At 37.8% G+C, this 23,990-nt stretch overlaps 2 protein-coding genes across 8 annotated transcripts in view; one reads left to right on the forward strand and one right to left on the reverse strand.

Moving 5' to 3' along the window:
• Nucleotides 1–860: 860 nt before the first annotated feature.
• ALG13 (ALG13 UDP-N-acetylglucosaminyltransferase subunit) overlaps nucleotides 861–23,990 on the forward strand; it is an 88,896-nt gene continuing 65,766 nt past the window's right edge. The window contains exons 1-4 of one of the 7 annotated variants that reach the window (XM_010371354.1): nucleotides 861–1,042; nucleotides 1,875–2,037; nucleotides 4,358–4,496; nucleotides 7,263–8,167. In XM_010371354.1, the coding sequence (XP_010369656.1) occupies nucleotides 962–1,042; nucleotides 1,875–2,037; nucleotides 4,358–4,496; nucleotides 7,263–7,377 (498 nt within the window). In that variant the 5' untranslated portion in view covers nucleotides 861–961 and the 3' untranslated portion in view covers nucleotides 7,378–8,167. Of the gene's footprint in view, nucleotides 1,170–1,386; nucleotides 1,756–1,874; nucleotides 2,038–4,357; nucleotides 4,497–7,262; nucleotides 8,560–23,990 lie in introns of those variants that run through there. The other 6 variants (XM_030933857.1, XM_030933859.1, XM_010371351.2 and 3 more) reach the window with 6 other exon arrangements.
• LOC104668600 (putative 60S ribosomal protein L37a) lies at nucleotides 20,739–21,139 on the reverse strand. Its single transcript, XM_010371355.2, has one exon. It carries the CDS (start codon nucleotides 21,089–21,091, stop codon nucleotides 20,813–20,815), a length of 279 nt encoding a protein of 92 aa, XP_010369657.1. The 5' UTR covers nucleotides 21,092–21,139; the 3' UTR covers nucleotides 20,739–20,812.

Genomic DNA, 23,990 nt, shown 5'->3' on the forward strand with positions numbered 1-23,990 from the left:
TGACCTCAAGTAATATACCTGCCTTGGCCTCCTAAAATGCTGGGATTACATACTTGACCAATGGCACCTGGCCTAAAAATAATATTTTTAAGAGACAAGGGTTTTGCTATGTTGCCCAGGCTAGTCTTAAACTCCTGGGCTCAAGTGATTCTTCCCAGTAGCTTGGGATTACACCCACTGTGCCTGGCAAGGCACTTTTATTTCTCATATTCCCTTAGCCAACTCGAAGTAAAACCATCTCTCAAATGTATCTTTTTTTTTTTTTTTTTGGAGACGGAGTCTCGGTCTGTCGCCGGGGCTGGAATGCAGTGGCCGGATCTCAGCTCATCGCAAGCTCCGCCTCCCGGGTTTATATGCCATTCTCCTGCCTCAGCCTCCCGAGTAGCTGGGACTACAGGCGCCGCCACCTCGCCCGGCTAGTTTTTTGTAGTTTTTAGTAGAGACGGGGTTTCACCATGTTAGCCAGGATGGTCTCGATCTCCTGACCTCGTGATCCGCCCGTCTCGGCCTCCCAAAGTGCTGGGATTACAGGCTTGAGCCACCGCGCCCGGCTCTCAAATGTATCTTGACAAAACTTGGCAGCAAACAAAAAAATCTCAAACTTGTCTGTCATTAAAAGATTGTGATACCCACGCAATACACCAACACAATGCTTAGGGTATGGTGTTTTTTACCCACCAGTTTTGAAAAAGTTAATTACATTTGGCAATTCCCCATTCCCTTATAGTGAGGGGTCTCAGGAGCGGGCTCCTACACATAAAGGGGCTTAGAACAGTGGCTGGCACCTAGGCCACCAATAGACTTTTGCCCCACCCAACCGGTGACACAGCCCGGGGGCCCGCCGCCCCCTGGCGGCCATTACGGATTTCCGCCTCCCTCACAGAAGGCAGTCGCTGCAACGTGCGTGGCCTCAGTTGCGTCACATCCGGCCCTTGCGATCAGGGCTTGAGGAGACCGCGCCATGAAGTGCGTGTTTGTTACCGTAGGGACCACCAGCTTTGACGACTTAATTGCGTGTGTGTCGGCGCCCGACAGTCTGCAAGTGAGTGAGGGAGGCGAGCAGGCCGCGGCTTGGCTCGCCACCCGCCGTCTCCGGCCTTACTAAGCCAGCCGCGGTAGCCTTGCCTGACCGTCACGCTCAGAAAGAAACCCCGGCAACTCTACCACAGGTGCCGCTGTCCCTTAGGTGGCTCCTGCCTACGCCCGGCGGGGCCCTTCGGCTACCCGGCTACTCGGGGTCGCATGTTTCCTCTTCCCATTAACCAGGCCGTTCCTTTCCCTGATTTCTTCGGCTCTCTTCCCAGGCTTCCCCCGCTCTGTGTTCTCCGCCTCCGCGTCCTCCGCCCCTCCTTCCAACGGCTCCGCCCCTCCGAGCCCGGGTTTTCCACCGGGCTAGGCAGTTTCTCCTCAGCCCCCCTGTAGACCGCGCGTCGGCGCCGGCGTCTCAGTCAGCCGAGCTCGCCTCAGAGCCCGGCTCCTTCCGCTCGGCGCTTGGCCGGAGCCCGCGCGGTTCCCCTCAGCGCGCGTCGTTCCCTCAGGGCTCCCGGTTCTCGCAGTTCAGCAAGTGAGGCAGAACGGGTAGTCCCTGGGTTCCCCCCGAGTTTGCGACTCCTTTTCCAAAGTCTTTTCCTGCTGTGGCTTTCGCGGGACTCTGTGAGCTGGGTCGCTTAGATTCATGAGTGCTCGGGAGGTTCCTCGTCGGGTGCCGGACCGGAGAATACGTTAGTTTTGAAAACTAAGTGAAATTAGCCACAGGTAGGCTCTTTGGCGGCCGTGCTTCGGTCTTAACGTCAAACTTTAGTAGTGGTGGTGGTTCCTGCTCTGTTTTGCATAGCCAGTTTAAAAGGCCCTCATGTTCTGATTTCCTCTTACAGAAAATCGAGAGCCTTGGTTACAACCGACTTATCCTGCAAATTGGTAGAGGAACCGTGGTACCTGAACCCTTCAGTACTGAGTCGTTTACTCTGGATGTTTACAGGTACAAGGATTCCTTGAAAGAAGACATCGGGAAAGCAGATCTTGTTATTAGTCACGCAGGTAAAGGTGCCTTAGAATCTCAGGGTTGGGTCTTTTAATTTAATTTTTTTTTTAAGTTCTGGGGTATTCTGGGGAACATATGCAGGATGTGCGGGTTTGTTACAAAGGTAAACGTGTGCCCTGCATCATCTAGGTATTAAGCCCAGCATCCATTAAGCTTTTTATCCTGATGCTCTCCCTCCAATAAGGAACTGACACTTGAACCATTTCGAGGTAAAATAAAATCGCTAGCTGAACTCACTGTAGCCCTTTTTGAATACAGAACTTATTTGAATATGACAATTGAGAACTTTATTGGAGAGAACTTAGTATTTTGGGGTGAGAGAAGAATGGGAAATTAATCACTGTAGCCCATCTTTACAATAAAAAACCCTAAACACTGAGGGGCAAAATAATTTACCCAGTGAAGTGTAATAAATTGTCAACTTGACATTAGTACTTGGACTTAGCTAAAGGAGTGTTCTGCCTGCTGATTGGTTGGATTGGTCATGGAGTAAGTGGAATTGTAAGATTATTTACATTTCTGTTGAATGTGAGTGAAATGAATCCAGTCAAAAATAGTAACAGCTACATACTGTGTAAATTGTTTCCTCTTCAGAGGACCGCCCTGATGGGCTACTTAATTAGACTTCTAGTGCATTCAGAAGAACTGCTTTTGGGGAGCAGTGCAGTTTTGACTTGTTAAAGAAGGTGTTTTTTTTGTTGTTGTTGTTTTTTTTTTGGGAGACAGAGTTTCGCTCTCTTGCCCAGGCTGGAGTGCAATGGCGCTATCTCGGCTCACTGCAACCTCCGCCTCCCAGGTTCAAGCGATTCTCCTGTCTCAGCCTCAGGAGTAGCTGGGATTACAGGTGCACACTACCACGCCCGGCTAATTTTTTTTTTTTTTTTTTGTATTTATTAGAGACGGAGTTTCACCGTGTTGCCCAGGCTTGTCTCAAACTCCTGAGCTCGGGCGATCCACCCGCCTTGGCCTCCCAAAGTGCTAGGATTACAGGCATGAGCCACTGTGCCCCTCCGGAGTTAATGTTCTTAACTAACCACCCTAGCGTAAGATACCCAAAAAGGATTTATCTATTCACTTATCAATCTCTTTGCTCTCATTTAAAATAACTAGATGATTTTACATTTCAGAATTTAATTGATCCTAATATTGTATATTTGCATATTCATGGAAATCCATTCTTGACTGTTTCTGGGATAGCACTTCACATGTAAACCCATACAAAGTGGTCAAGGTTTTTTGTTATTGATGCCTGCCTGTCTCTATTGTAGGCTTGCTTTTCTACCTGGGGTTGAATAGAAATGAAATATAATTTCACATACAGTATGTCAAACCTCGATCTTATCTGGATTGAAGGCCATGCCCAAAGCATACTCCAGATGGCCCAACGTACAATGGTTTCACTTAGAGTTTTTCAACTTTATGGTGGTGTGAAAGCAATACACATACACATTCAGTAGAAACTGCTCTGCAAGTACCCATACAACCATTCTGTTTTACACTTGCAGTATTCAATAAATGGCATGAGATATTCAACACTTTATCATAAAATAGGTTTTGTGTTAGATAATTTTGCCCAACCACAGGCTAATGTAAGTGTGTTCTGAGCACGTTTAAGGTAGGCTAGGCTAAGCTGTCATGTGTGGTGGGTTAGGTGTATTAAATGCATTTTCTACTTAGAATATTTTCAACCGCTTTTTTTTTTTTTTCCTTTTTTTGAGGTGGGTTCTCTGTCACCCAGGATGGGGTGCAGTGGTGCAATCATAGCTCACTGCAAGCTCCAACTCCTGGGCTCAAGCAGTCCTCCTGCCTCAGGCTCCCCAGTAGCTGGGACCACAGCCACTATGCCTTATTAATTATTTTTCTTTTTCTTTTTTAGTAGAGACAGGGTCTCTCTATGTTGCTGAGAGTGGTCTTGAACTCCTGGGCTCAAGCGATCCTCCCACCTTGGCCTCCCAAAGCGTTGGGATTGTAGGCATAAGCCACTGCACCCAGCCTGTTTTCAACTTACGATGTGGTTATACCCCATCATAAGTCGAGGGTCATTGGTACTAGAGAGCAAGTAGCATAGCACTGAATCATAGGCCATAATGTCATCATCAGTGACAAAGTAATGTATTTTTCAAATAAAGTTTCTAACACTTTTTATTAGAGAGCAACTGATAACTATACTCTTGTCATTTTGAATGTATAATTGAAAGACCTAGCTTGTAGTTCTGTCAACTTAAGTTTTTTAACTTTTGTGTTCTAGCTATAAAGCTTCGTAGGGACCTTAACTTATTTTAAATTGTGTTAAACAAATTTGATTTATATTTGTAGGTGCAGGAAGCTGTTTGGAGGCTCTGGAAAAAGGAAAGCCACTCGTAGTGGTCATAAATGAAAAGTTGATGAACAATCATCAGCTGGAACTGGCAAAGCAGCTACACAAAGAGGGTCATCTCTTTTATTGTACCTGCAGGTATACTAGAGACTGATTATTTTTGATCTCTTGCTTTAATTCGTCCCTTGCTGTTCCTCTTATCCACCTACCTAACTCATCTGTCTCTTCTGCCTCTTACCTTCTCCCACTTACCAAACTTTTTGATTTTCTCAGCTCTGAAACACTCCCATTTGTTTGTCTCTCACTTTGCAATCTCTGTGTTGTATTTCTATGTGTATCTGTGGCTGTTTCTTTGCATATGTGAATATCTGAGAGAGAGTGTATGTGTGTTTAGGCGCACATGTCTCCAAGACGCTAATTTTGGAGTTCTAAATTTTGAGTTCATTATTTAGATTTTCATTATTCAAGGAAGACATTTGCTTATTTTAGTTAAAAGTTTTGCCTATAGTAAATCCACTAGAATCCCTAAATTATGTTTACTCTTTCATTTAATCAGTTACACCGAATATATAAAAGGCACTGTTTTAGGTGCTGTGGATACAGTAGTAAACATGAGATAAAGTCCCTGTTCTCATGGTGCTTACATTCTAGTCGTGGAAAATTGATAGTAAACAAATTCACAAATAAATGATCAAGGTATTTCACATGGTGAAATGTACTATGAAGAAAGTAAGACAGGGTGATGGGGTAACTGGGGTGAAGACTGATTAGAATTGTCAGAGAAGGCTTGGCAGAGTACCTAACATTTTGATCTTAGACTCGAAATACAAGGAAGAGCCAATCATATGAAGATTTAGAGGCAGAAGGAACAGCAAGTGCAAAAGCCTAAGGAAGGAATGAACTTGGAGCTTGGTGTGCTTGAGGAACAGAGGGAAGATTAGTGTTGCCAGAGCATAGTGAGCAATATAGCAATATAATAGAAGATGAAGCTGGGTGGGGGTAGCTTATGTAAGATTTCTGATTTTATTCATGTTTATGAGAAGCCATTGAAGTATTTTAAGCAGAGAAATTATGGTAAGGAGTATTATTTTCTACAAGTATGTTAGAATTCAACAGGAACTGATCATCGTAATAGAAGGATGAAGAAAATTGCTTGTTTTCTATTAGTTCTTCTTTGAGACACTAGAAGCTTGCCAAAGGGCCAGGTCAGTAATTCCCAATTGTTTGACTTTAAAACCTATCCTAGTTTGATGTTTCAAGAAGTAAATGCCTCATAGAATTACTATATATGTGTATATATATGTTTATTTACGTTATAGTAAAATGAAATTAATTTTAAAATAAAAAACCTGAGAAGAAACTGGCTAGAGCATAAGCTTTGCTTTTTAGTTTTACTGCTTCTATCTCTTAGGCACTCAGTAAATACTTATTTATTCATTAAATATTTATTGAGTACCTTCTATGTGCCCGGGATTGTTCTAGGCACTTGGTATATACATCAGTGAACAAAACAGACAAAGACTCCTGTTCTTATTGAGAGGAGGCAGATTCATTGATTATTTCAGGAGTAAAATTGTTGGTGTCATTATCACTGTAATGTTGGAGAAGAGGGAATGTCAGGGTAGCTGTGTAATATAGAAGCCAGTCTTGAACTATTTAGTGAGTCAGGAGAGAAGCTAGATTAAAGAGGAATAGACTTATCTTCCTAACCGGTTTATGCAAGTCAATTTTTTCCAGATATTTTTAATTAGTATTTTCATTCTAAATGTTAAATCAGCTTTGATTTTATGTTAGCACATTAAAAGAAAAACATTGATTTCATAAACATATCCTGATTTTTTACTCATGCTGAAAAGGAAGGAAACTGTACAAGTTTTTCTTTTATTTTTTTACAGTTTTAAATGGCTTTTTTTCTATATTAATTTCAAGAAAATCACATAAAAGTAGTAAGCAGTAAGTCAATAATTGGTTATATTTTCTTTTCTTTTACTTTTTTCTTTGAGTTTCACTCTTGTTGCCCAGGCTGGAGTGCAATGGTGCAATCTTGGCTCACCGCAACCTCCACCTCCCGCCTTCAAGCGATTCTCCTGAGTAGCCAGGATTACAGGCATGCACCACCATGCCCGGCCTAATTTTGTATTTTTAGTAGAGATGGGGTTTCTCCGTTGGTCAGGCTGATCTCAAACTCCTGACCTTAGGTGATCTGCCTGCCTCGGCCTCCCAAAGTGCTGGGATTACAGGCATGAGCCACTGCATCCAGCCAGTAATTGGTTATATTTTCATTTTAGGTAAATCATTTATTTTCCCCAAACCTAGGCTGGGGGGTAGTATGTATGTTCTAATTTAAGCGACTGGTTTAAATAAATTTCTGAAGTAATAGTTCTATGTTTAAAACCTTATTTCTAGCATACATGGTGGTGTGGTATATTGTTTAATTATATATGAAGTCATGATAGTAAATTACTGGCAAAGATTATTTCACAATCTTCATGCATGGTCTAGTAGTTTCCCCAGCTTATTATCTTGTCTAGCAGCTATTACTTTTGGTTTCAATTTTTAAATTCTGTTTTCATGAATGAATTGTGCTTCAGTTTAAATATGCCCAGTCCTGAGAAGTATTACAAAGCCATGTGAAGACATTTTTCATGAAATACCGTTTCTGAAATAGTTGACATAGGAGATAAGGTATCTGCTGAATTTATATTGACATTTTATAGTACTCTTTATATTGCTTTAATAATCCTAGTATGTATACTTAAAATATTAAAATATATGCAAATTCACATGTGCAGTTTTTAGAAGTACCACTATATTCTTGGAAGTTAGATTCAGTCATCAGTGGGCAGCAGATGAAGTATGGAATTTTCTCCCATGTTGCCTAATATTTTTCTTCTTTTGTTTTAGCACGCTTCCTGGGCTGTTACAGTCAATGGACTTATCAACACTGAAATGTTATCCTCCTGGCCAGCCAGAAAAATTTTCTGCATTTTTGGATAAAGTTGTTGGATTACAAAAATAAACACTAAACTCTCAACACTTTAAAAGCAACCCCCAAATTCAACCTATGGAATGTGATTAAATCAAATTAAATATATAATATATATTTACAAAATAATACAATTAATAAACTTCCTACATCTGTAGAATGTATAGGAAATTTTATGGTGTGCACATTTGCATTGGGTCCAAATCCTAATTGCAGTTTAGTAAACTTTCTAGATTTTTTCTAATATTCAGTATGTAGTGAGCATTCACAGATTTTCTCCTAGAATCTCAAGTGGAATTGGAATCATGAAAATGAATGAGATTTGAAAACTTTCACAAAGATTATAAACGTAGTTTGATGTTCCTTAGAATAAAAAATGAAACAGTAACAACTTTTAAAAAATTTTACATAAGAGTCAGCATCTTTAGCTTTATAATCTAAGGAACCAAATTTAAAAAATGATGGATTACGCTCTGTGAAATGAAAAGTTCAGTCATTGCCTAAAAAAGACTATCAAGTTAGTTGATCTCTTGTACTTGGAAAAGCTACTTTTTTCCTAAAGAACACAGTGGAGTGGATATGTTCACTTTTTTTTTCTAAAACATATATACAAAGTGTTAAAAGAATCGTGCCTAATGTCACAACTTTACTGGTTTGAGAAGAACATTCAAAAAGGATTTATACCAATAGGACTTACTATTGTTTTTTAAGGATCCTCTCTCACAGTGGTAATGAAACATTAACTGTAACAAATTTATAATTTATGTGCTTATGAAATTAGTTTTATGAATGAACAATAAACTGATGCATATAATGGCTTAAATATATGGTTTTAAAATTGACTTAACTTGAGCAAGATACATTATGAAGTTCTTTGATCAGAGTGTGTGGTCTCAAGACCTTTACAATAGATTATCCTTAAGTGTCCACAGCTCTCTGGTACAGTGTTTAGATATAGTTTATCTATCAAAATAGAACATTCACTATAAAGACCTCCTTTCCATTCCAGTCATATTATCCCAAAATGCTAAATGTTCCAAACATTTTATTTGGAATGCATTTTATGTTTTTATAGGTTTGTTTTTCTGATTGTGTTTTATTTAGGCTAATATTTAAAAAATGTATACTAGTGGTAGAAGGTGGTGACAAAGAAATACTCTGGGTAGCAGGAGGAAGCCAACTTGGATTAAAATTTTGCTGAGAATAATCTAAAAAGTGAGTAATCTGGTTGAGAATTCACAGCACCATAATCATAATTGCATATCGGTGTTATACTAATGTTTTAGGAAAGGTCCTATTCAAATCCAGGGAGAGAATCTTTAGTGTTTTCTGGGCCCTCATAAATAATGTTTTTCTCATTTGAGAAAATTGTGACTTAAAGTTTATGTTGGTCACTTAGTTTATAGTTAGTTTATGATGAAGAATTAAAGAGAAACAAATGAAAGGCAAGGTCTACTCAAATATCAGACAACTAAAAGCCTATACAGCCCCTAAATCCTTTGCTATCTACTTTCGCAGAATAATGCATAACCTAAATTCTATTATTTCATTTAGCAGAGGCTTAAGCCATTGTTGTCAATTGTGTGCAATAACATCTACTATGCTTTTGTGGAATTTTGTATCAATTTTGGATTTTTAAGTCAAAGGAGACTTTAGAATCATTTTGATTTGGCAGGGATTCTTGAAATTATCTAGTCCAATTCCATCATACTCAGATTTTACCATTTGCTTAAAGTAATACCTTTTGGCAGAACTGCCCCTAGGAGCAGCTCCTTGATTCCCAGTCCCCTGCTTTTTTTTTTTTTTTTTTTTTGAGACGGAGTCTCGCTCTGTGGCCCGGGCTGGAGTGCAGTGGCCAGATCTCAGCTCAGTGCAAGCTCCGCCTCCCGGGTTCATGCCATTCTCCTGCCTCAGCCTCCTGAGTAGCTGGGACTACAGGCGCCCGCCACCTCGCCTGGCTAGTTTTTTGTATTTTTTTTAGTAGAGACGGGGGTTTCACCGTGTTAGCCAGGATGGTCTCGATCTCCTGACCTCGTGATCGCCCGCCTCGGCCTCCCAAAGTGCTGGGATTACAGGCTTGAGCCACCGCGCCCGGCCCCCCCTGCTCTTTCTACCATATATAATATATGTTGTAAGCTTTTTGTTTCTTTATAGTGGTTTGCCTAGTATTCATTTTAGTTACTCGAATCCTTTGCAAGGTAGGTTTTGTTTGTTTATGAAAGTTATTTAGTAGGAATTTCACACTTAACTGGGTTTTCCTTTGGCGTATGACAACCTTACCTAGGACTTAGAAATCTGTGATTTCTGAGTTTTTGGAATTTAGGAAAATGCTCTGGGTAGGATTGATAGTAGATTGAATAAATTAAGACTTTAAGACATAATTGTAGACTTTGGAGTTGGGAGATAATTTAAAGAATATTTTAAACCACCAGTTTTACACATGAGGAAACATGCTAAATTAATCACCACATTTACGTCTTATTAGTTCTTATTAAAGAATGGTAACCAAAAGTCTGTTTGAAATGTTTGCTCAATTTGTTTGGTTTCATTACATGATAGAGCTGCAGGTTCTTGATATTAATGAGTAAGAGGAATGCAGTTTATTTAGCAGTTTTCTATTACAGATACTGAAATTTTCAGGGACAAGGAAATGAAAGAGTTCAGTATTGGGAAATTTGCACCATGGATAGATTAAGAGGTAGACAGTTAATAGAACATTTATGGGTTGGAGTAGGTGAAAAGAGATGTGATGTTATGGGATGACCTTGGGAATTAAGGATTTTAGATACTTATAATTTGGGAGGAAAGAAAGCCTGAAGGATTTGTTGGTAAGATAGTATAACCAATGAATTTGACATAGGGTTCTGGAACATTTAAAAGTAGTCATTATCTGCAAGTACCGTCAAGTATCTGATTTTGGACACCTTAGACCTCTACTTTTTTAGTAGAGACGGGGTTTCACTGTGTTGCCCAGGCTGGTTGCGAACTCTCGAGCTCAGGCAATCCGCCCACCTCAGCCTCCCAAAGTGCTGGGATTACAGGTGTGAGCCACTGCGCCCGGCTCTACTTTGTATTCTTTTAAAGGCAAGTCATATATAGGCACAAAAAAGACAGTACAAAAAGCTTTGCCACTTTAGTATTTAGTTTGAGGAAGTTTTCCAAGACTAAAGTAGGTAATGACTAGCAGTAATATAAATATTCTTCCTGGCCTTTTATTATGGTATAAGCACGTAATTCCTCTGATTTGTTCATAATATAAAATTTGTGGAGATGACCAAAACCCTGCATATAGTCTGAGAAATAACACATATGGACAGATTATTTGAAATTAATTTTTGGGAAAGATTTGGAAAGGGTCATCATGATAGCCATGTGGTGATCAGTTTTCTGCTGTACATGTAATACCATTTATTTATTTATTTATTTATTTATTTATTTAGAGACCAAGTCTCGCTCTGTCACCCAGGGTGGAGTGCAATGGCGTGATCTCGGCTCACTACAACCTCCACCTCCCAGGTTCAAGTGATTCTCCTGCCTTCGCCTCCCGAGTAGTTGGGATTACAGGCATGTGCCACCACGCTGGGCTAATTTTTGTCATTTTAGTAGAGACTGGGTTTCACCATGTTGGCCAGGCTGGTCTCGAACTCCTGACCTCAGCTAATCCTCCCGTCTCAGCCTCCAAAAGTGCTGGGATTACAGGCGTGAGCCACCGCACCTGGCCGTAATACCATATTTTTATTGGGGAGTGGGGAGTGAAAAATAATTTTGGTTAACACTTAGTGCTTTCTTTGTATCAGGTACTGTTCGGAGCACTTTATGTGTATATACTCATTTAATCTTTAAATAATCCTATGTCATTCTACAAATGACGTAATGTGAAAAAAGTTGTATTCCATTTTAGGGTCCAAGAGATGTTGTGGAAATTGTAATTTGAACACAGAATTCCAGTATACTTCCATCCTTTATGGGGACAGTAGGAGAGAATATTTGAAATCAGAGGATTTTCCTAAGAAATTTGGATTGTATGCTAGCCATAGGTGTATAACCTTTTTGAATTTTTACATTGTTACTTAAAAAACCACAGTGATGGCTACTCGTAGAATCCATGTGGAGAAACTCTTCCAATTGGTTTACCTGATTGAAAGTTATTCACAAATCTTTTTCTTTTTTCTTAAATATTTGTATTTTAAAGTTTCATTTTGGTCCTTGCTTTATTTCTTTTCTTGGAATTTTCTTCATTCCCACAGCTTCTACTGTTGACTCCTTTATCTGTATCTCCCAACTCTGATTTGGACTCCTAAATGGTATTTCCAATTGCCTTTGGTCTTGTCTGTCTGTTAATTCTGTAAGCACCTCAAACTCAATGTGTGCCCCAAACTGAAATAATATTTCTTTTCATTCTTCTGAGGTGCTTATCTTTATTAATAGTATCATCATTTAGTCATTCTTCTAGCCTTTAACTGTCTCCAACCCCTATATCTAATTGGTTTCTAGGTACTCACAGCTTTATTTCCTAAGTACCTCAAGCTCATGTATTCATCATTGAGTCTTTTAATATAAATGCATAATAAGAATCTACCTTTTGTATTGGCAGGATCCAAGACATGATTCGTGCTCTGGAGGACCTATGTCTTACTCATTTTTGAGTTCTTTGCCTGAAACACAGTAGGCTTTCCATAAATGATGAATTCACTTCTGTAACTTAGTACTCTTTTTTGATAACCTTGATTAGGATTAGGTATTGTTCTAGGAAACACTGTCATCTTGCACACGTTTATTTCATACTGACTTTGATTTGACAGCAAAGTATCTAGTAAGTCTCTTGTTCAGAAGATGTGACCATCATATTGTATGGTAAGTTTGTAGGATCAAGCACATATAAGAGTAGCATCCCAAATATAACAGTGCTGATTCTATGCAATATCTCAATGGTATTTAAGGGTCTGTCAAATAATGGTACCTGTTGGGGATTTGTGGCAAAACATGATGTTAAAAATTAGGTATATAAAAAGCAGTAACTATAGTGTTTTCTAGTAAAAACTTACGTAGAGAGAGGTTTAGGATATTACCAAATGATTTTTTTTTTCTTTGAGACAGGTTCTCTCACTCTGTCACCCAGGCTGGAGTGCAGTGGCAGTTCCTCTGCCTGCCCTGGTCAAGTGACCCTCCCACCTCAGCCTCTGGAGTAGCTGGAACCACAGGCATGGGCCACTACACCTGGCTTATTTTTTGTAGAGATGGGGTTTTGCCATGTTGCCCAGACTGGTCTTGAACTCCTGGGCTCAAGTGACGTGCCCGCCTCAGCCTCCCAAAGTGTGCTGGGATTACAGGCGTGAGCCACTGCGCCCAGTCGTCAAATGATATTTAATTACTTATTAAATGGCTAATGGCTAATTCCCTACATTAATGCTGTATTTATTGTATAGTTTTTATTCTTTTTTTTTTTTTTTTTCTTGTAGGCAGCTAAACAAAAGGTAGACAAATCCGGCTAGGTTCAAACAGGAATGTAGAATACATGCTGCTATTTTTTTTTTTTTTAATGGAATCTCGCTCTGTTGCCCAGGCCAGAGTGCAGTGGCGTTAGCTCACTGCAACCTCCACTTCCCAGGTTCAAGCATTTCACCTTCCTGAGTAGCTGGAATTACAGGTACCTGCCACCAATCCGGCTAATTTTTGTAGTTTTAGTAGAGACGGGGTTTTGCCATGTTGGCCAGGCTGGTCTTGAACTCCTGACCTCAAGCCATCCACCCACCTCAGCCTCCCAAAGTGCTGGGATTATAGGCATGAGGCACCTTGCCCGGCCAGAATACATGCATCTTAATGTTGATACTGAGTCTTGAAAAATATTTTGACAGGCTTTTAATACCATTATATACTATCTATGCTGGTATTTCTAGATCTTCATTGTCTTATAAATTTTTTACCATATCATGGCCAAAATTACTTATTTTGATTGACACTTGTATCATAGCTTTGAACATGATTTTATTTGATGGCTGCAGTCCTGTTCTCTGAGGCAGTGGTTCTTAAGCTTATTTCAGCCATGGAACTCTTTAATTTGAAACGGACTTTTCTTAAAACTATGGCTTTTCTTCTTCTATATATACATGATTTTGCACTGACTTTCAGGAAGTTTGCAGGACCTTGTGGCCCCAGGTTAAGAATCCCTAGGCTGAGACCAACTTCGTTAACTTCATTTCTTGGTCATTATTCATTACTATTTTGGTGTTAACTCCTAGACTCATTTGTAATTAAACCCTTTTGATTAATTACGTTTAAATTTAGTAATTCCCAGTTGTTATGTAACACAAATTCAATACTTTTTTCGTTAAGTTTAAAGCATACCAGCCAATACATTTTCGAAACTAACCTTAATATTCTTATGCTATTAACTCAGTACCTGTAACCCATAATGTCTTATGTAGTGCCTTTTCTAATAGATAACAAGGACTACATGGAATTTTTTATTTGTAGTAATTATTTTAGAGTATCCTACAATAGACTGGCGAAGAAATCCAGTAAGGCAATATAATACTGTATTTACTCACGGTTAAGTGTGCTTCTAAAGTACTTGTTTGCAGGACCCTGATAGTCACTGTTGGAATGATGTCTGTGAGACGCCTATAGTACATCTTTTTGATTGATCATTTCTCCTTTTGTGCAGCATTACATACTGGTCAATTCTCCACTGCCAGTGTGAAGTGAGTGGATAATACACTCCCCAAATTTAGTAGTGAAAAACATTCCTAAGTCCCTAGCCTAAATTAGTAGTTTTCTGGATCTCAGTTTTCCTGTTTGTGAATTAATAAAACTAACTTCTCAGGTGATTTCTAAGACATAAACCTAGTTGTGTGGCATGTTTTAAAAATTAAAAATGCTGTTGAAATAACACATTTTCTCTTGGTTAGTTTTCGTTTTGAGAAGTAGGACTAAGATTTATTTTTGGAATTCGCAAAATACAGTCCTAAATGATTCAGAAAGCAGATTTTTCATTGAATTTCATATTTAAACTCATACTCAGTTTCTAATTGGGGTTATAGTTAGATAATTTAAGTTTATTTAGAAGTTTAAGTGAATGGGTCTTTCCAGTGCTTCAAATGTTCTGGATTTTTTCCCTCCTTCCCCTAATCCTGTCTCTAGAGTGATCAGACACTGCAGGTATCTTAAGTCAAAAAACAACCCTCCGCTGGGCGTGGGGGCTTATGCTTGTACAATCCTAGCATTTTGGGAGGCCAGCATGGGCAGATCAGCTGAGGTCGGGAGCTCGAGACCAGCCTGACCAACATGGAGAAACCCGTCTCTATTAAAAATACAAAATTAGCCAGGCATGGTGGCACATGCCTGTAATCCCAGATACTCAGGAGGCTGAGGCAGGAGAATTGCTTGAACCTGGGAGGCAGAGGTTGCAGTGAGCCAAGATTGCGCCATTGCACTTCAGCATGGGCAACAGGAGCAAAACTCCGTCTCAAAAAAAATCCCCTCAGTATTTCTGTGCCAGTGTGATAATATTTTAAAGCAAAGTAGTATTTTCCTTTTTTAAAAAAATCTGTATTGTCATGCTATCAGGTGGAAATGGGGAAGAAAAGAAAATGAAAGCAAGTGGTTCTTGGTAATATTTTATTTTGCATTTCCGAACAAGGATCACTTCTTCGGGAAATCCATTCTTTATCTTGCCTTTATTTTCTCCTTCCTAGAACTTGAGGAGGAGGTTGAACAGGGCTGCCAGGCCACGCTTTGTTTTAGAACCATTGTGTTCCCTTCCTTCATAAATCTTGCTTTACTAATTCTGCTTGAGTGTTCACCCTGAAAAGTTGATAGGCTGTAGTTCCAGGGTGCTGTTAAAATACACTTTTAAAAAACATTACCATTATATTTTCAGTAATGAAAGACCCTAAAAAGAGGTTCTGTAGAGTTATTTCCCTTAATTGGCTTCATGTTATTTGGTACTAAAAATAATTGAAGTAAGTTATTTATGGCTAATTTTTAACATACTGGCTTTTCAGTAGGTTCTGTTACAGGTTGTTATGTGTTAATACATGGGTTTGTTATCTTTAAAAATCTAGGTCTGTTTATGTGGTAATGTCAGATTTATTCATTTTTATGTGGGCCAGTCATCCCCACTTTTTGCCAAGATAATTGGCTAATACCCCAAAAGCTATTTTTAATATTGATCACAAATTTGATCACTTAAAGGAAAGTGTTATCAATATTTTAATATTGATTACAAATTTTACCACCTAAAGTCTGTTATCCACTGTTGAATCACAGAGTAATTCCCTACATTTGGAAGAGTGCTAGAGATTATGCAGCCCATCTACTTTATTTTACAGATGAGGAAACTGAGACAGAGTAAAGTGGTACAGCCAAGTTCATAATATTCTTTTCATGATACCATATTGCCTTTCAGAAACTAATAACTCATAGCATTTTGTCATACACATTTACAACTATACCTTGTGTGTCACAGGTAATGTATGCTTTAAAAAAATAATTCCAGACATATACCTCATTTAATTGGTTGAAACATGAAGTGTTATTTTAGAATTAAAATCATTAGTATTTATATGTCACACTACAGTTTCCTCTTTTGATCAGTGAAGAAATAAATATAGCAATTAAAAGGACAAATTACATATTCTAGCTAAATTTCAGTATAAAAAGTAGTCATAAAATTAAAGCCCATCAATTTCATGACAGGTAAACTATGTTATTTAACGTTACTTTAATATTTTTTCAATTAATTTGTACCCAGAGGTACAGTGCTTAAAACGTCCTTTTTAAGACAATCATTTTCTTTCCATTATACTTAGATGTCAAAGGGAATAATTCCATTAGGGATGGGGAAACAGGATATGGACACAGAACTTTCATTTCCAGTAGAATTTCAGTGAAATTGCTCTGGTTCTTACCTTTTTTTTTTTTTTCTTGGACCAAAAAATGATTACTTGGTGAATGTTTTGTCAGGTAGCAGCTAACAGCAATCCATATTTAAGCACGAATGTGCTAAACACTGAATATACAGTATCTTATGTATTATTCTAACAACCTTAGGTTTAAGTCACAAAAATTTCTAGAGCAGTGTTTCTCAAACTTTGAAACATTGATAGGTGATCTATGGAGGGAAAAAGGTGTTTGGTAAAGGCTAGGTCAAAAATGTGAAGCATTTACTGTAAGCGTTCCTTAGGACCTTTATTGTTGCTAATGGGCACTGTGAATCTCAAGGATAGGATTATAATATGCAAAGTTCGCTGAAATTTTGGCCTTGAAATTCTCTTTTTAGTAATACATTATTCTAGAGCAGTGGTTTTCAAAGTGTATTCCCTGGACCAGCATCATCATTATCACCTGGGAACTTGTTAGAAATGCAAATTCTTGTGAGTCATCCCAGACCTGCCTCAGAATCCCCTGGGCAAGAGGCAGTCTTTTAACAAGCCCTCCACTTGAGAACCACTGTTCTGGAGGTTTACAGGACTAAAGCAGTTTGTTGTGGAGAAAGCCAATTGGGATTTCAAGTGCGATATTTCAAAGGGCAGTATTAAACACCTTGAAGTGGCTTTTTATTATATGCGAGACAAAGTCTAGCATCGACCCATAGGTCTCTTTAAAATATCCTATTCTACTAATCTGCAGAATGGAACCTCTGCTTTACCACTTCTGGGCCTTTGTTCATGTATTTTCTGTCTTGGTATGTAATTCCTCTTTATGGCAATTGTGCAAACATCAGGAGATTTTATATAGTTTTAGTTTCAGTACTGTTACTGATTGGATGTGAAAACTTAGGTAGGTCTTAAAACTATTTCAGACCTGTTTCTTCATCTGTAAAATAAGAGGTCCTTTGGAGCTGTAAAATTCCAATTACTTGTTTTCCCAGTTTATGATGCTATTGTTTCTTGCTCACTAATGATAAAATGTTTAAATTTACTTTTTAAAATTAAGGTAATACATGTGAATAGTTAAAAAATGTTAATTAATTCTGCAAGGCTTACAACAAGGAACAGCAGTTGTATGTCTTACTCCTTCCCATCTCTGTTACTTGCTTCTTACAGGTGACCATATTACTTTATGTTTTATAAATAATATGCTTAAACTGGTTTTGTTTTGATTTTTAAATTTGAATATCAGTTTAGGCTTCCTATATGGAAGAGGAGACTTTCAAAAATAAATGTTTTTAATTTACTAGTCACGATTGTATATACATTTATAGGGTACAATGTAATGTTATGCTATTTGTGTACAATGTGGAATGATTATGTCAAGCTAATTAACATATCCACCTCACTTACCTATCATTTTTTATGGTAAGACATTTGAAATTCTTATTTTGAAGTACACAATATATTATTGACCGTAGCGACTCTGCTGTACAGAATATCCCAGAACTTGTCTTCTATCTGAAGTTTGTACCCTTTGATCAACAACTCCCATTTTCTCTTTTCCCACTCACCCCCCAGCTTCTGGTAACCATCATTCTAACTCTCTACTTCTATGAGTTCAACTTATTTAGATTCCGTATATAAATCTTGCCCTCTTTGTCTTTCTGTGACTGGCTTATTTCACTTAGCATATAATGTCCTCTAGGTTCATGTGTGTTGTCACAAATGACAATTTCCTTTTTGTAAACACTGAATAGCATTCCATTTTGTATATGTACCACATTTTCTTTATCCATTCATCCACTGATGGACACTTAGGTTGTTTCCTTATCTTGGATACTGTGAATAATTCTGCAGTGAACATGGGAGTGCAGGTATCCCCTGACATACTGATTTTATTTCCTTGGGATATATATCCAGAAGTAGTATTACTAGATCATATGGTAGTTCTATTTAATGTTTTGAGGAACTTCCATACTGTTTTCTATAATGGCTGTACTAATTTACATTCCCACCAACAATGTACAACAGTTTCCTTTTCTCTGCATCCTTGCCAACACTTATCTTTCATCATTTTAAATAAAAGCCATTCTAATAGTTGTGAGGTGATAATCTCATTGTTTTGATTTGCATTTCTCTAATGATTAGTGATGCTGAGCATTTTTTCATGTACTTGTTTGCCATTTTTATATTGTCTTTTGAGAAATGTTCATTTAGTTCCTTTGCCCATTTTTTAAATTGGGTTACTTGTTTTCTTGCCTTGTTGAGTTGTTTGATTTCCTTACAGGGTGTTTTTTTTTTTTTTTTTTTTTTTGAGTTATTTGATTTCTTTACATATTTTGGATATTAACCCATTATTATATGTATAGTCTGCAGATATTTTCTCAATTTCTGTGGGTTGTCTCGTCACTTTGTTAATAGTTTCCTTTGCTGTGCAGCAGCTTTTTAGTTTGGTGCCATACCATTTGTCTATTTTTGCTTTTGTTACCTGTGCTTACAGGGTCAAAGAATCGTTGCCAAAAGAACTGTGGAGCTTTTCCCCTATGTTTTCTTCTAGTAGTTTTGCAGGTTCAGGTTTTATATTTAAGTTTTCAATCCATATTGAGTTGATCTTTTAATATGCTGTAAAGGATCCAACTTCATTCTTCTGCACGTGGATAGTCAGTTTTCTCAACACCATTTATTGACGAGACTGTCCTTTCCCCATTGTGCATTATTCTTAATACGTTTGTTGAAAATTGACCATAAATGTGTAGGTTTCTTTCTGGACTTTCTATCCTGTTCCTTTTTTCGATGTGTCTGTTTTTATACCAGCATGATGCTGTTTTGATTATACTCACTTTATATATGATTTGAAGCCAGGGAGTGAGATACTGCTAGCTTTGTTCTTTTTACTGAAGATTATTTTGTCCATTTGGGATCTTCTGTGGTTCTATATAAATTTAAGGATTGTTTTTTCTATTTCTGCAAAAATGTCATTGGAATTTTGATAGAGATTGCATTGAATCTGTGGATTACTTTGGTAGTGTGGACATTTTCACAATATTCTTCCAATCTATAAACATGGGATATTGTTCCATTTATTTGTGGGGTTTTTTTTTTTCAGTTATTTTCATGAGTGTTTTATAGTTTTCAGTGTTATAGCAGTCTTTTACCTCATTGGTTACATTTATACCTACGTATTTGTTGCTATTGTAAATGGGATTGTTGTCTTGATTTTCTCTTTGGATAACATAGAAACTACTGATTTTTTGTATGTTGATTTTGTATCCTTCAACTTTACTCCTTTTTTTTTTTTTATCAGTTCTAACCATTTTTTTTTTTTTGTGTAGTCTTTAGGTTTTTCTATATACAAGAGCATGTTATCAGCAAATAAAGATAATTTCAGTTCTTCGTTTTCTAGTAGGATGTGTTTTCTTTCTCTTGCCTAATTGCTCTGGCTACAATTTGTTGAATAAAAGTGGTGAGAGGGGGCATCCTTGTCTTGTCTCTGATCTCAGAGGAAAAGCTTTCGATTTTTCACCCTTGAAAATGATCATAGCTATGGGTTTATCATAGGTGGTGTTTATTGTACTGAGATACATTTCCTGTATACCTAATCTGTTGAGGGGTTTTTGTTTGTTTGAGACGGAGTCTCATCCTGTCACCCAGGCTGGAGTGCAATGGTGCGATCCCAGCTCACTGCAGTCTCCGCCTCCCAAGTTCAAACGATAACCTGCCTCAGCCTCCTGAGTAGCTGGGATTACAGGCGCCCGCCACCATGCCCAGCTAATTTTTGTATTTTTTTTTTTTTTTTTAGTAGAGATGCGGTTTCACCATGTTGGCCAGGCTGGTCTCGAACTCCTGACCTCGTGATCCGCCCACCTTGGCCTCCCAAAGTGCTGGGATTACAGGTGTGAACCACCGTGCCCGGCCAAGAGTTTTTTGTTTGTTTGTTTTTTCATTATGAAGGGGTGTTGAATCTTGTCAGATGCTTTCTCTGCCTCTATTTAAACGATCATGATTTTTATTCATTCTGTTAATGTGGTGTATCACATTTATTGATTTGTATATATTGAACCCTCCTTGCAGCCCAGGGATAAATCCCACTTGATCATGGGGAATGAGTCTTTTAATGTGGTGTTGAATTTAGCCTGCTAGGGTTTTGTTGAGGACTTTTGCGTTTATGTTCATCAGGGATATTGGTCTGTAAATTTCTATTTTTGTGGTGTCCTTGTCTGGCTTTGGTATCAGGGTAATGCTGGTCTTGTAAAATGAGTTTAGAAATATTCCTTCTTTTTCAGATTTTTGAAAGAGCTTAAGAAGGATTGGTACTGGTTCTTTAAATGTTTGGTAGAATTCAGCACTGAAGCCATCGGGTCTTGGACTTTGGTGGGAGACTTTTATTACTGATTCAATCTCCTTCCTCATTATTGGTCTGTTCAGATTTTCTATTTCTTCATGATTTAGTCTTGGTAGGTTGTATGTGTCTAGGAACTCATCCATTTCTTCTAGACTATCCAATTTGTTGGCGTATAATTGTTTTTTTTTTTTTTTGTTACATAAATTAACCCATTTATTATAGGCCAGTGATGTCTCAAAGAGTAGAAGAGCCTCTACTGGTCTTTCAACTCCTTCAATCTTCTGATGGCGGACTTTACCGTGACAGCGGAAGTGGTATTGTATGTCCAGGCACCACCGGCCACTGTCTTCATGCAGGAACCACAGTGCCAGATCCCCACAGCTCGTCTCTTCATCTTGGTTTTGCCACAGAAAGAGCAAGTGTACTTGGCGTGCTGGCTGATTTCAATTTTCTTCACCATTTTCCGGAGGGAGGCCCCATAGCGGGTTCCGTATTTACTGACGATCCCGACTTTCTTGGTACGTTTGGCCATGTCGCCGCGAACTAGGTCCGAGCCCAGAGCTGGCGTATAATTGTTTATAGTAGTTTCTTGTGATCCTTTGTATTTCTGTGATATCAGTTGTAATGTCTCCTATTCACCGTGTTAGCCAGAGATGGTCTCGATCTCCTGACCTCGTGATGCGCCCGTCTTGGCCTCCCAAAGTGCTGGGATTACAGGCTTGAGCCACCGCGCCCGGCCTCCTATTTCATTTCTGATTTGAGTCTTTTTGTCCTAGTCTAGCTAAGGGTAGGTCAATTTTATTTATCTTTTCAAGAAACTAACTTCTAGTTTCGTTTATTATTTTTGTATTGTTTTTCTAGTCTCTTTCATTTATTTATGCTCTGATCTTTGTTTCCTTCTTTCTGCTAACTTTAGGCTGTTCTTCTTTTTCTAGTTCCTTGAATTATAATTAGATTATTTGAGATCTTTCTTCCTTTTTAGTGTAGGCATTTACCACTATAAATTTCCCTCTTAGAACTGTTTTTGCTGCATCCTGTAAGTTTTTGTTTATTGTTTTCCATTTTCATTTGTCTCAAGGGTTTTTTTATTTCCTTTTTGATTTATTCTGTGACACATTGACTTGTTCAGAAGCATTTTGTCTAATTCCCACATATTTGTGTATTTTTCAAGATTCTTTCTGTTACTGATTTCTAGTTTCATGCCATTGTGATCTGAAAAGGTACTTGATATGATTTCAGTTCCCTTAAATTTGTTAAGACTTGTTTTTTAGCGTAACAATATGATCTCTCCTGGAGAATGGTCCATGTCTGCATGGCAAGAATGTGTATTCTGTTGCTATTGGATTGAATATTCTGTATATGTCTGTTAGGTCCATCTGGTGTAAAGTAAAATTCAAGTCTGATGTTTCCTTATTGATTTTCTGTCTAGGTTATCTGTCCATTGTTGAAAAAGGGGTAATGAGGTCCCAAAGAGCAGACTTTTTCTTTTTTCTCTTCCCCATTTTCCTTCCCATCCTCCTAATTTAGTTTTATCAGTTCTGTGAGATTCATTTTCAATGTTGATATTGCCATGACTGCTTAACTACAGTATTATTCACATCTGAGCCATGTAGTGTTCAATGATTTGTTTCCTTTCCTGTAAAACTTCATTTTATCTCATTTTGTTATTTTCTCATTTTCCTGGTTTTTGATAGTAACATCTCCAAATTTTCCAACAGAAGTGTACATCTCTCATTATATTCAAACACATCGAGTTATCTAAACCTTTATTATCTTTTTCGAGATATCCACACTGGAGTTCTCCATCCTATTTTTGGAAATGCTTATTTTCTAGTCCTACTGAGTGTCTGTCTTCCTGTGATTTCCCCTTCATCCTTATGCTGTAATTTCTCTTTGCTTTTCTCTTGTGTTGAATCTCCTATTTCCAAGATTGCTCCCTGCCACCCCTAGACTTTAAAAGAAAATTCTTTATTTTGGTTTCACATATCTTCAGTAGCTTTCTGAGAAAGGGTGGCAACATTTTTAAATCTTTTTTTTTTTTTTTTACCTTGTTTTACTCTTTCATCTGATAGTTTGCTATAGAAATAAAGGTTGGAAATAACTTCCCCTGTAATCTGGAGCTTCATTGTTTTCCGAATCCCAGTTTTTTGAGAAGTATATTGTGTTCTTATTTGTGTTCTTTTGTGTATAAACTGTTTTTCTTCTCTGAAAGCTTTAGGATCTTCTCTTTTTCCCCTGACTTCAGAAACTTTATTGTTATGTCCAGGGATGATGATCTTTTTTGCTTTCATTGTTGTGACTACTTCATGAGTCCTTTCAATTTCAATATGGGTACTCATGTTCTACGGTGCTAGAATTTTTTTATATTGTCATAATCATCGTCATCATCATCACCATTATCATTTCTTTCCCTCTGCTTCATCTCATTTTGGGCTTCCTGCTGGTTAGATGTTGGCTTTCCTAGATTGATAATCTAATTTTCTTATTTTTTCTTTCCAATATCGTTGACTATTCTGTGAACTCCTCAACTCTATTTCTTCTGCTTTTTTGTTTTACTTAACTGTTAAATTTAAATACAGTAAAATTAGCCTGTTTTCTTATATAGTTCTATAATTTTGACAAACGCATAATCATGTAACCACTGCCACAGTCGAGATGCAGAACAATTCCAGTGCCCCCATTTATCCTTTCTCTTTGTAGTCAGCTCTTCAACCCCAACTACTGACAAAAACTAATCTGTTTTCCCTTCCTATCCTTTGGCCTTTTTCAATATGTCATATAAATGCAGGCATACAGTGTGTAGCCTTTTGAATCTTGTCTTTTTTCGGTGCACATGTTACATTTGAGATACATGTTCTTTTATGTATCATTATTTCATTATTTTCTATTCCTAGGAAGTATTCTTTTGTTTGAATGTACCACAGTTTTTGTCCATTCACCAGCTGAGAAATGTTTAGATTGTTTCCAGTTTTGAGAGTTCATGATTATGGATAAAGCTACTATGAACATTCACATAGAGGTTTTTGTGTTACTATTTCTCTTATGTAGATACCTAGAAGTGGGATTGCTTGATCATATGGTAACTCTGTTCAATTTTATAAGAAACTGCTAAACTATTTTCCACAGTGGTTGTACTATTTTACATTCCCACTAGCAACATATGAGAGAGTTCCAGTTGTTTTATATCCTTTTCAATACTTGGTATTGTCAGTTAAAAAAATTATTTTAGTTATTCTAAGATGTATGGAGTGGTATCTCATTAAAGATATACAAATGGTCAATAAGCAGATGAAAAGATGCTCAGTATCATTAGCCACTGGGGAAATGCAAATCAAAACCACAGTGAGATACCACTTCACACCCACCAGGTTGACTATAATCAAAAGATGGAAAATAACAAGTGTTGATAAGGATCTAGAGAAAAATTGAAC

This window comes from Rhinopithecus roxellana, chromosome 7 (genome assembly GCF_007565055.1).
Source record: "Rhinopithecus roxellana isolate Shanxi Qingling chromosome 7, ASM756505v1, whole genome shotgun sequence".
Taxonomy (NCBI): Eukaryota; Metazoa; Chordata; class Mammalia; order Primates; family Cercopithecidae; genus Rhinopithecus; species Rhinopithecus roxellana.